Source organism: Cavia porcellus, unplaced genomic scaffold, assembly GCF_034190915.1.
Source record: "Cavia porcellus strain 051 isolate PalLab524CR breed Dunkin Hartley unplaced genomic scaffold, mCavPor4.1 scaffold_29, whole genome shotgun sequence".
Lineage (NCBI taxonomy): Eukaryota > Metazoa > Chordata > Mammalia > Rodentia > Caviidae > Cavia > Cavia porcellus.
In genome coordinates, this window is record NW_026947512.1 from 38912236 (window position 1) to 38925878 (window position 13643).

The window sequence follows — 13643 nt, forward strand, 5'->3', positions numbered from 1 at the left end:
AGCGCCAGCCGCCGCCGCAGCATCACTTCACACAAAGAGCTGCTCCCCGCCGAGCGGCTCCCCCACCTCCGCCCCTGCCGCCGCCGCCGCCGCCGCCGCCGCCTCCTCCTCCGGTGACCGCGGCCGGCGGCCGAGCCTGGGCGCGCGGGCGGGGACCGTCACTCCAGCACGGGGCGGTGGCAGCGGCTTTTTTTTTTTTTTCCTCCTTTACGCTTTTGCTTTAAATTTTCCCCCCTTATACCTCCTGGTTTTTCTGTGGTCCCACCCATCTCTCCCCCTCCTCCTCCCACAAATAACTCTTCTCCCCTCATAAACAAATAAAAGGAGGAGGGTGAGGGAGGGGAGGAGTGGCGGGGGGGGGGAGGAAAAGGAGCAGCGGCGCGGCGGAGCAGCAGAGTCCGAACCGACAGCGCGGAGCCGCGCGCACCTCGCACCATGAGATGGCGACGCGCCCCGCGCCGCCTCGGGCGTGCCGGCCCCCGCGCCCCGCGCTCCGGCCCCGCCGCCCGCTCGCCGCCGCTGCTGCTGCCGCTGCTCCTGCTGGGGACCGCGGCCCTGGCGCCGGGGGCGGCGGCTGGCGACGAGGCGGCCCCCGTGGGGGCCTCCGTGTGCTACTCGTCCCCGCCCAGCGTGGGCTCGGTGCAGGAGCTGGCTCAGCGCGCCGCGGTGGTGATCGAGGGAAAGGTGCACCCGCCGCGGCGGCAGCAGGGGGCACTCGACAGGAAGGCGGCGGCGGCGGCGGCGACAGGGGCGAGGGGCGGCGAGCGAGTGCCGCCCGCCTCGGGCCCCGGGGCGCTGGGGCCGCCCGCCGCCAACGGGACGGCGCTCCCTTGGCCCACGGCCCCCGTGCCCAGCGTCCGCAGGCCGGGGGAGGAGCAGGAGGAGGAGGAGGCGCCCTATCTGGTGAAGGTGCACCAGGTGTGGGCAGTGAAAACCGGGGGCTTGAAGAAGGACTCGCTGCTCACCGTGCGCCTGGGGACCTGGGGCCACCCCGCTTTCCCCTCCTGCGGGAGGCTCAAGGAGGACAGCAGGTACATCTTCTTCATGGAGCCCGATGCCAACAGCAGCAGCCGCGCTCCGGCCGCTTTCAGAGCATCTTTCCCTCCTCTTGAGACGGGCCGGAACCTGAAGAAGGAGGTCAGCCGGGTGCTGTGCAAGCGGTGCGGTAAGTTCGTGGCCCCCGGGGGGCGGCGTGCGCCGGCGGGGCGCGGGCCAGGCGCGCTGGGCTCCGGGTTCGACGGTGGCGGGGCGGAGGCGCGTCCTGGAGTTGCGAAGAGCTAGTGGGGGGCGCTGCGCGGTCCCCGCAGGCAGCGTTCGCGAGCTCTGCAAAGCGGTGCCTCCTCCGCCTGCCGTTTCCTAGGTGTACCAGTTGGCGAAGTGCAAGTTTGGTCCTCAGTTGAGGCTGCCTGAAACTTTTGAATCCTTTGGGGTTTTGTTCAGCAAGTAGAAGGAAATGTGCCTGCTGCTGTCTTGCGTGTGGGTTATTGAACTTGGCTTTGATGAGGAGCCACTAATTTGGGGTAGTGAGGACTTCTAATGCCTTGAGTCCTTCGTGTGGAGGTGATATGGTTAGGGACGGGTGGTGTCTGCTGACAGCAGGACAAAAAAGTACCAGGACCGTGGGCTGAAATTCAGCCACGCGTATGGCAGAGCTTTTGTTGAAGTGATGGCCCACTGATCGCTGCAGTCCCTATCTTGTGAATATGTGTATGTAAGGCACAAAAGTGGCTTTTATAGGGCAAAATCTTCTCAAGAGTTTTGTTTTCACAATGTTTTGGTTTGGAGTATGGTTTGGCACTTCACTGAATCAGAGCAGATGAACGTAATTATGGAGCTTCATATATAGGCCCCAAAGAATAATTTCAGAAGTGAAGTTTAGCAATCGATTTCCCAGAGCTTTCCCAGCTTTATCGCTGAAGAATAATTTTCCCAGATCTGCCTCACATTACCAGGTTTGAGGAATTACCTGATAATCTAATTATATTTCTGAGGTAGTATTGCATTTATGCCCATTCATAAAATAATGTCTAGGCTCTAAATTTCTATATCATTTCCTGATTACTATATAATCATTAACACATAGCACGGTTTCTTCTCAAATCGTAAATTAGTATGATTACACATTGCAGATTCTAACATGAATGACAGTTTTTTCTCCTTGTCTTTACATACAGTATCTGTCTAATAGATAGTTGGATTAATTGAATTCTCACAAAACTCCACATCATTCCATCTTACTCTGTCTGTCAGGCAAAGTGTGTCAATTCCTTTTACATTTGTATCCCATGTTGGCCAGTTATTTAAATTTCTGGTTGGCAATTGTGGTGCTTGTGTCCTGCAGTTAATTAATACCTAAGGATTTGGTTGAATGACAGGGAAATGCAGGGTACACCCACTGTTCCTTTAGGTTAACAGTGTGCTTCCTGCGTGATGGACCTGTTAAAATTGCACCACTCTGTGGACAGAAGCTGTTCAGAGCTGTGCTGAAGACAGCTGAGTGATGCTGGGATTCCCCACGACGGGCTGAGAGATGTCACTGTACAGCATGGGAAGTGCTCCACAGAGAGCTGTCTTAACAGGGACCACAAAGCCCAATACCATGGACTGCAGCTTATGCTATTCTGTTGGAGAATATGAAACAAAACCTATAAGCCATGCCATTGCCCAATTTTTGTGTGTTTTATATGTGACTCAGGAAGGATTTGATTTTACCTCAAACCATGTGAATTTCAAATCATTTACTACCCATGTAAGAACTTTATATAAAGTGGCTTGTAGTTAGCAGTGATTCCTAAGACGAGGGTACATTGCTAAATTAGCACTGGTATTAAGCCTTTTAACTGGAAACCAATGTGAGGCTTGAGGGATACAATTCTTGTATCTAGAGGGTGTTTGGACATGGAAAAATTTGTTGTCTGGAGGATTAATATTCTACTTTTGCTTCTTAAGGGGAAAGCAAACTTTACTAAAGGTAGGTAGTCTTGCCTTTTCTGTTGGTCAGAGGAAATACACATTTGTAAATTGTGATGTTTTTTAAAAAGTGAGGTTTTTAGTGAACTGGAAACTCCCAGCATATAATTGAGTACATTAAGAAATCATGAATTTACCGCTTTGGGCTTGTGTGATTATTGTGTTTGGTAATTTTAGGGTTATGTAATTTAAAGTGGAATATAATGTGAAACGCCAAATAGTGGCATAGCCAAGGACCAAGGAAAACCATGCTAAAAGTTTCTCTTGCATTTTTACTCTCATAGTAATTACTGCAATATTGGGGGATAAAAATAGACAATATCAACCTGTAGTTGGAATATTGGTATAAAAATGTGTGTGTGTATATGTGTGTGTGTGTGTGTGTGTGTGTGTGTGTGAGAGAGAGAGAGAGAGAGAGAGAGAGAGAGAGACAGAGAGAGAGACAGAGAGCAAGCTTGTGAATTTATCCAGTTGTATGGTCTCAGTTAACAGTGCCATTCAGAATCTACCAGGCAAAAGAACACAGACAACCAGAAAAACTGTACTGAGAGAATAGGGCTGATTTGTTCTGGTTGAGCTGCTTCTGTGTGCTTCTGGCTAGAAGATTTCGGGGAGAGTGATGGAGCAGAGGGTCCTTATCTAAGAACATGAAGCTGCCCTGGGGGGTGACTTTGTGCAGGCTTGAGCCATGATACTAGGCTGGAGAAGGAATATAGCAAAGTCATTTTATGATATCATACCCAGGGGAACCATTTCCAGATCTTGTGCTCTAAGCTGCAGTTGTCTGTGTGTTTCTTACTAGTGTAGAAACTACATATGCAACAGATTAGCCTTAGGGTTGAGCTAATAGAGCACCTCTCTGACACCCGAAACCCAACCCAACCCAATATATACTCCTCAATAATGTCTGTATTAAAAGAAGCTCCACGAAAATGAAACAAACTGTTGATGTGTTTTAGAAGACAAGATGTGATTTCATAGCTTGCTTGCTATATAGTTGAAGTTTGTATAGATTACACTTGCTTACAGTTTAAATTCTTCCCAGAATTTGGCTTTTCTCTTGCTCACTGAATGATCTAAGAAATATTGCTAGATTTTACATTCATCAGAATGCAATTAAATGTATGTCATTCAAATAAGTCATTGTTTGTGCTACAGTTTTATTTTTGAAAACATCGCAGTTGTAGTAGGTAGAAATTGATTTCCAAAGAGCAATAAAATCCATGCAAATGGGCCATGCCAGATTCACATATTGATTATGTCCTCCCAGGCCAATCTAAATATTCTGGGTATAGTGTTATATCAGAATGACTATACATGCATATATTGATAATGTTTGTCAAATATGATAAATGGTACTCACTTTTTGTAATATCCTCAATGACTGTTTATAATAAACCATGCTGACCTTATGGTGCTATAAAAATGAACAAAAAAATGCAGCGATTTTCCATTCAGCATGGAAGAAAATTATTTTTATTAGCTTTATATTAAGGAAATAGCAATAGGAACAGATATAGCTTGACTGATTATATTTTATAAGTACATACACATGTAAATTTAATATCCCAAATGTTTGTGACTGCCCTTTAACTCATATAAATCTTGCTGTCAAAAATCTATACCAGATTTAACTTCTGTTGAGCGAAGAATCTGTGTATGTATTTATTTATATTTATATTAAAAATGAAACCAGGGTAAGTAAGTCATATGGGAAAACAACTCTTTCAAATAAAAATACTTTAAAGAGGAAATTTAAATATTTGAGTTAGAATATTTTACTAGCACTGGGGATAGTTCTTATCAGTGGTGGGGGATCTATAAATCCTCTGGATCTAGGGAAAGTTTTGCCATTCCTCTTAATGCATCAGCTAAGACTGGGAAGCTTAAATAACTCTTAGGATCAAAACAATGAGCTGTACTTCCCCTGGGCTGTATATTTAGAGCAAATGAGAGAGCAAAAGATGTGACTGGAGGAGTTACTGCCCTTGTCAAATATAACCTATTCTCTCTTCAGGAAATCTCCTTTGCTTCACTACTCATTTTCTTCTCTTATTTTTTCTTAATTATAAAAATAACATTTTTTAAAACCTATTTTTACATTTCAGTGACAATTTATAAGCTGGTCAGATGGCCAGAGATCCTCACGTGCTCATCTACCCTTGGCAATGCTTAGGTTTTTAGTGGGCTTAAATGATACAAAAAAATAATCTCTCCAGATAGCTCTTATTGAGTGGGTATTTTGCTTTGCTTTGTATAAATAAATAATAATGAAAACAATAAGTATGCAATTAGAGTTCTTACTCTGTCAAGCAATTTGTTACCAAAAACCATAATAGGCCTTAGTCTAAATTTTTGCAACAAAATGAAATTTTTATCAGCTGTGTTTTTAACTAGCAGATAGGTATTGTGGATAGTTTTCAATGCCCTAAATTTTTGCATGCATATGTTCCTCCGTGTGGTTCTATTATCACACAAAGTTTAAATTGAAATTGCAGTGTTATGAAAACAAGGAAAAAGCTGGTTTACTCCCATCACCACCAAAATACCACTCCTTTTGTAACTTTTGAACAGCTCTTTAGTGATACCCTGTGTTGAAACATAGAGGACAAGTGAATTATCTGAGAATTTGTAGAATACAGGTGCGTCTTCCTAAGTTGAGGGTAGTACTATATTTGAGAGGTCGTGTTTTCAACATTGCTAAATTGTTTAGTGCCATAAGGCTTCCTAGGTTTCCATCCCCAAAGTATCTATTCAGGTTAAGAGAGATAAAATAAGAGATTTTGATGAAGTTGAGAGCTAAAGATGGATTTAGTTGCTGCTTGGGATAGATCCAGTTTTTAGAAAAGCAATCCCCTGTGTTGACCAATCATCCAAGAACTCTCAAGAGAATTAAGTGGTAATTTACATTATTGTTTGTTCTTCTTTAACATAATTAGGATTTTTTTCTCTATGGAAAATTGTTTCCTAGGAAACTGTTGATAATAATTATGCAAACTTTCATTCACCTTTTTAGGTTAGTAAAATACATACTTTATTTTTCATAGTAACTTAAAAATGAAAAAAGAGAAATTTCCCACACAATCCGAATGGTGTGTGGCAGTGTCCTTGCACTTACTCCCTTGGGTTCCTTATGTGTTTCCCCTTCATCTCTATTCCCCTAGACATGACACTACAAAGGAAGCCTTAAGTAAACGAGGGGCCTGTGAGAGGAGCTCATTGTACGATAGGATCACTGTTCATCATCACATTGACTTGCCTGTTTTTTGACATCTTGGAATTAAGTTGCCTGGGTTCAAGTACTGTATGTTAGAAAACAGAGGGCTGAGATCACAAGACTGAATGCAGAAGGTCTTACTGCTCCTGATAGGCTCTTTGTCCATCCCATGAGGACTCCGATGGTAACCTGCATTGCATCGCTACTTCGGAGGCTTTCCCCACAAAGCCCAAAGCTCTGTCTTTGGATGTCTGCCCTGGTGTGCTGGGAAGTGTAAGAAAACAGCTCAGACTGATGCATGATTCTGGAGCCGATGGTCAGATTCAGGAGCTAACAGTCAGCTGAGAGAATATGGAGGGGAGAATTCTTTTCTGTTTGCACGTCTGTGCCAGAATATGGGATCTGAACAGAGCCCAGGGCAAGGGTACATGCTTGGTGAGGGCAATAGAGTCTTGGTTGTGGGTGCACCTAGGAGCCCAGGATGTGGAAAGAAGGAGCTAAGAAGCCAATGAAGCCAATCTGCTTTGCTAGATTTAGAAAGCCCTCAACAGTGTACTGTTGTCCTAAATGTTTGCTTTTATTGTGACAGTTGCTATTAAGGCAAAGGAGGTAAAAAGTTAAGGAGTTAACCAACGCAATGTGATTCTAACTACTGTACCAGCCATTGAAGTGTTTTTTGAACCTGTTTGTAGATATTGCTTGATTTTGTATATAGATTAATCACTAATAATTGAATGACAAATGACCAAAGCACTCAGCTGACTTGATCGTGGGAATTGCCTCCATAGGTTACACTGAGGAAAGAAATCCTGATTCTCTTTAGTTCACTGATTTGGTGAGGTGGATGTCAGCAGGAAGCAGTCCAAAGAGCCACATTCTATCAAGATACCCTTGCCTCTGTTTAGTCCCAGAGCCCCACCTCTGCATTGACCCTTAGGCTTCAGAGAAAGGTTATTGAATTTTCCCCAAGCTTCATTTTCTCCCCTTATTTTTGGATAATATTTGATTCATACAGTTTACAGCTGAGTACGGGAAAATTCCCCACTTGTAAATAACAGTACACAGGAGATTTTTGAATGGTCATTGAATCCCTACCACTGTTTTGAGCTGACCCATGCCCGCATCATACCAGTTCATTCTGAGTTCTCGATTTAATTATTCAGAAATATTGTGTTCTCTCTTGATCTCTCCTCACAGGTGTTTATAAGTCATATAAGTTGTACTTTATGTGGAGTTCAGATCTTAAAACCAAAGATAAAAAAGCACTGCTTGTATCCCTGAGAAGCAGTAAAAAAGATGATTTTAGATGAGTTGCTCTTCTTACTTTTAACATCATCTCAACTCCCAGTGACCCTGCAGGTGGGGCGCAGGTGGCATTTAGGCTCGGATGGATGATGAGGTACTTTTCCTTACTGTCTTGGCTGGGCCTGGAGGCATCACGTGATGGGATGTTGCCGTGAAGCAGCAGATGCGAAGCTGCAGGGAACATCTTGGCTGCACCTCTGTGCAGAGTGTGGTAACTGTCTACCAGGGAGGAAATGGATGGCTATGTTTGCTTCACATTTGTCATTAAGCTTTGCCTTTAGGAGGCGACCCTGGCAGTTGGAACCCTTTGGTAACTTCCTTTATGAAGAAGGCTGGCCTAGGATGGGCGTTCTCATTGTTCTGTCCCCAGCACTCCATACTGCAGCATTGAGATTGCCCAGGTTCTCTCCTCCTTTGCAAGTCCAAAATATCTCAGTGATGTTTCCTTCCTCCATTATCTTCTTTCCCACCTGCAGAGATGGGTCCTCTTGTTCTTCCAAGCACTAACAACTCCTCTTTCAGTGGAGTAGGTTGTTTATGAAAAACACTAGAATTTCTAATACATTCATATTATGGTGAGAAGTCCCATTGTTCATTTGTGGAGAAATGGAGTTTATCATTTTAATTACTTTTAGGTATGCGGTTCAGTGGAGCTGAGTCTTTGCATTGTTGTGCATTCATTGCCACAAGCTAGCCACAAAACATTCTCACTTCCCATACATTAAGTCTGTTCCCTTTAAGTGTTAACTCTCCCTTCCCCTCTGCCCTTCTGTCTCTATTAATGTGACTACCTTAGGTATCTCACATGAGTAAAGTTGTACGGTATTCTTTTGTGACTGGCTTATTTCACTGAGTATGAAGTCTTCAGATTTAATCCATGTTGAAGCATGTGTCAGGATTTTCTTTTTAAAAGTTGAACAATGTTCTATCCTATGTATATATGACATTTTGTTTATCCATTTATCTATCAGTGGGCACTTCGGTTACCTTAATCTCTTAGCTATTGTGAAGAATACTACATTGGTGTTCAACTACCTGCCTGAGTTCTTGGTGTATTACTTTTTTGGGTATATGTACAGGAGTAGAGTTGCTGGTAATTCTGTTTACAAATTGCCACACCGTTTTCCATAGCCACTGCACCATTTTATGTTTCCATAAGCTGTGAACAAGTTTCCAGTTTCTACATATCCTTTCCAAATCATGTTTTCTGTTGTTTTGATAATAGCTGTCTTCACGGATGTGAAGTGGTGGAGATCAGTTTTTATATTGTGATTGTTCTTTGAACTAAGTTTATCTAATTATACTGTCATTAATAAGACACAAAATTTCTCAGAAAACAGAAGTCTTCCTCTAATCAGTTCACACAGAATTTAGAAACCTAAATCTGAAGCCAGAAAATAACAAAATTATAGCAGACACTAGTTCAATAAAAACAATGGAAGATTTAAAGAATACATTTGTCCTTGAAAACTTAGAAAATAGTCTTTGACATGAAATACTCTATTTCTGTTTGCACTGCTATCTACTTAGTTCAAAAAGGTACCTTACCATATGTAGAACAGAATCAGAATCTTTTAATATAGCATTTATTTATGAATTTTCCTATTTTTCTCTTAATTTTCCTGTTTGTATTTCTGTCGGTCACTCCAATTCCTTTACATCAAGTACTGCACTGCAATCTATCATTCTAAATACTGTTGTTACCAGGCTGTCTACTCAAAAACGTCAGTGGTTGCACCATACTAAGCTGTAGATCCTGATACTCAGGGTTCTTCTCAGTCCATGTGAACGCTGTAATCTAGCCCATGGAAATCCATATGCTTTCTTAATTCTTCTGTTTTTACATAGAATGCTTCTTTTGCCAGTGTCTCCTTTTTCCTCACTTACTGCAACAAAATGACTGGACTTTCTGGTTCTAAAACTTTACAGCTGTGCAATAGCTGCCCTTGGAAATTCAGCCCTTCCTTCCAGGGACAGTTCAAATCCCGTTGCTTTCATGATAGTCCAGGTAATCATTTCTGCCAGAAATACTCTGGATTTTGAGCACAGAGTGCCTCTTTTCTGTACAATTATGGATATTTTCCTTATCTCATAGCGTGTATGTGTATTTATTACTTATTTTTTTTCTATTTTTTGCAGAGTTGGGGATCAAATCCAGGCTCTTGAGCATGTTAGGCAATCAAGTGCAGTACCCCTGAGCTACAACCTGAGTCCCACAACCTTTTTTTTTGGAACCTGGAATCGAACTCAGGACATTGCACCACTGTTTTGTATCCCTGGCCCAACCCTACACCTTAAGTATGTAAAATTTTTTCTTGTACATATCTTGCTTCATCCAGCCATCCACCCTGTTCTTGTGGACAGACAATTTAGCTTATTTCCAAGAGGAAAATGCTTTAATGTCATAGCGAGATAACCTTTTCCACTTCTAAATTTTGATGTAGAGTCCCTGTGGTTTTGGGTAACTGATTTTATTTACCAGTTACCTGTTATGCAAAATGAGAAGTTGGAACCAAGAAGTTCTTTGAGGTTTATTGAAACTGTATCTAGTCCTTCTTTCAGAAATAACCCAAAATATGAAAGTCACTTCTGCTCGTGTCCCTGGAACTCTTCTCTTTCTCTCCTCTCATCTCAATCATGTTCTGCAGAGAATAATTCTGGTCAGACAACTGTACACAGTCAGAGAAGGGAAAGAGAGCTAAAGTGAAGAACCCCTCAAGGAGAACATGTCTGCTTTTTCTTTCAAATCCTTGCAACTGCGTTGTCCTGTTGTGACATTGTGTTACTCTGTCTCAAGTAGTGCAACTATTTCTGTTCCTCCACACTTTTTTTTTTTTTAACAGAGGCCACCTCTGTCTGCAAGTCTGTCTTTGAAATGATCAGGCATGACTAATATATTATTCCACAGCTGTAAAGTTTTAGAACCCCAAAGTCTAGTCATTTTGTTGCAGTAAAATGAATAAAGATCCAAACTTTTTCAAGAAGTTGTTTTCATTCTGTAACCCTGGCACTATTTTAGCCCTTAATAATCAATGGACAAGCCCAGCACAGCACACAGAAGTCTGGTGTTAGCAAGACGGTACAGGTAATGATGATTCCAGGGAGGGACTTCCTGCCATGATGCATGAGTTAAGGGGCCTCTTTTCTTAACTTGCAATTTTTCTGGTTGGAGCAAGAGGAGGTACGGTTAGTCCTTTTCATGGGTATGAAGAACAGTGCAGAAACAATTTGACAAGTAAGGGATACTTTGATATGACTTTTAAAATCACTTCCTGAAGAGACATTGGTAGCTTCAGAGCACCAAGGCAAGCCAGCCAGCAGTCAGCTGGGTTAGGTTCATTTTTCCCTTCCTTCAATGCAGCCTCTCGGAGCCCCTGGTGGGGTCACACACTACAGGAGAGTCAGTGCTGTTTTATGAATCATGGCTCTTCATTATATTTCTCAAGCCCTGACTTTTCTTTTTGGCTCTAGATTCATATATCAAACTACTTACCAGATAACCCAGGTGTCTTAAAGGTGCTTTGTATTAAAAATTAAGCAACATCTAATCTCTGCTGGTAGTCCATCTGCATATCTGTGTACTAATAATGAAACTATCAATGACTATTTTTGCAATCGCTACTGTTAGTCCCAGTAGATTCTTTGACCAACATTCTCTGCCAGGTAGAGTAGTAGATGCTGATATAAATTCATTCAGCTCTTACTGTTAGATAGTTTTAATGTTTCCTTTATTACACCAAACTAGAAACCTCTCCTGCTGCATGTCAGTTTGGTGATCAGGTCCCAGTGATTCTATTTCCTTAACAAATACTCCAGTGTCTCTATAATACATTTCCCATGCTTACTAGTGTAGAAACAGCTTCTTATCTTTGCTGTTGGATTCTTCCACTCTTCAAATGGTGTCTCCACTATTGCTAGAGTCATTTTTCTAAACAGAAAAAAGATCATACGATGCCTTTAGTTGAAGTGCTCAAACTGCCATTAGAATACAATTTAGACTCCTTAGAATGGAATATAAAGCCTTTCATCTTTTGTCCTATGTATTCTTTTCCAATTCTTTCTCCTATCTACAACTCTGTACTACACTGATAGCTTTGCTGTACATGAGCAAATGGCCTTAGGGGGCTGTGTATTTACATTGTTCCTTTTTCTCAGAATGATCTCTTGCTCTCCTTCTCCACCTCTACTATCTAGCATTCCAGATTGACTCTGTCCTTCACTGGATGAGTGGTTAAATAAAATCTTATACCTTTGTTAAGTATTATTTTGTGGCTTTAAAAAATATTATTGTATAGGAATTTGACGACTTAGAGATATTGTCATAGTATATTATCAAGTTTTATAATTCAGTATATGTGATCTATCATATGTAGAGGTGTCTGTCTATTTTTAAATCTAAAAAGAAATAAGAGGCTACAGGTTCATGTAAAAATTTTAACTTTATTTGTGTTATTTGGGATTATTGATATTTAGATCTTTCATTTTGTTTAATTATATTTTAAAAAATTTTCTCTAAAGGAATGTACATTACTTTTTGTACATTACTTTTTAATAAGATAAAAATAGCAGATACTATTTATTATACAAGTACTGACCTGTGGCAAGGTTATCCCTTTAAAATATTTCCTTTCTCATAATATATTACATTAAAGTGAGCTAAGTGCAGAAACAAATAGGATTTCAAATACATATCTATGTGTGTGTGTGTGTGTGTGTGTGTGTGTGTGTGTGTATTTATTCTACTTTGCTCTAAGACTTGTGCTAACATCTGGACCATATCCGAATCTCTAGTTAGACCCAATTGGTTGAAAAAGGTAGGATTCCAATTTGTGGCAGTCACTTTATTTTTAATGACATAGCTAGCTTTTGAAAAGTAGACAAATCATTTTTCTGGTGCCTCATTGCAATGGAAGAGTCCAACACATACACAATAGATCGTAAAAGGCCTTTATGTTTATTGTAGATAAATAGCATATTACTACATGCTCTTCCCCATGCTGTACTTAGCATTTTATGGTTGAGCAATAAATCTTTAAGGTTTAATGATCTCTATGTGTGGTTTTGTTTGATATTGTTGAAAATGCAGAGGGTCAGGCAACACTCACAATTTCTTTAGCTGAAATGTTAGGGTCCCTGTTTAGAGTTACATGTTTAATAAATCACTTTGATATAAGTCTGTGGAGTCATACTTTCAGGCTTTATCACTACTGACTTAATTGAGTTTCATCATGCACACTTTTTCATAGTGGGATAAATTAAAAATGGCCGATAACACTGCCCATAAAAGCAAAATGGTTAGGTTAAACCTGCCTGGTGTATTAAATGTACTGATGAGTAATTTGTCCACTGTTTTAATCATGTGTATTAACTCTCTGTAGTTTGTTTCCAGTAACTTGCTAAATAACTGTCATTACATACTCAGTAATATTTCTTTTGAAAATACTATTGAAAAGTTCATGAAAATGATTAAGGTGCCAATATCATCCACCTACTTCCTGTTAGCAAAAATTGCTGGAGATTTTATGATTAGCTGGATATATAGTTGTAGTTCCTTTGTGAAACCCAGGAGGGAAGGAAGCCAGTTTATAACAGGTAAACAGTTTTGAAACTGTGTAAAATAATTAGACTTCGTATATCTACATTACACATGCTACTGTTATAAATGTCTTTAAACATTCTATTAACTGTTAAGAACTTACATATGTATCACATTATGTGTATGGTGTAAACAACAGTAATATATTTATTGTGTTTTTTGGTTTGTTTTTGTCATGGGTTATATGGCTTTGTAAAATTATTGAATTCCACTGACTAAAAGACAGCTAACAGCAGATTTCCTGCAAGTCAGTAAAGGACATATCTATTCATTAAAATGGAGTAAAATTTGTCATTAATTTAGTCCTTATCTTTTTGAAATCAGTTTGCTGGGACCCCAGATCCTATTTCTCTGCTCTGAGATTTATAAAAACGTGTCCTAAATAAATTATGAGAATCATGAGATTTCTAAGCAAATATAGGTAACTAATACAAAAAAAGCAAGGAGTACACTTTATTAATTTACTTATTCAGCAGATGTTTATTGAGCATTTATTATTGATGGACTGTGTACTGATTTCTGGGATGACAATGATAAGTAAGTTAGATGTGGCCT

General features: G+C 40.8%; 1 protein-coding gene across 11 annotated transcripts in view; it reads left to right on the plus strand.

The window, feature by feature from the left end:
• The first annotated feature begins 334 nt into the window (after window positions 1-334).
• Window positions 335-13643, plus strand: part of Nrg1 (neuregulin 1) — a 999063-nt gene continuing 985754 nt past the window's right edge. For 10 of the 11 annotated variants that reach the window (XM_063240137.1, XM_063240136.1, XM_063240138.1 and 7 more), the window contains exon 1: window positions 421-1165. In XM_063240137.1, coding sequence (XP_063096207.1) covers window positions 436-1165 — 730 coding nt within the window. In that variant the 5' untranslated portion in view covers window positions 421-435. Of the gene's footprint in view, window positions 1166-13643 lie in introns of all 11 variants that reach the window. The other variant, XM_063240150.1, reaches the window with a different exon arrangement.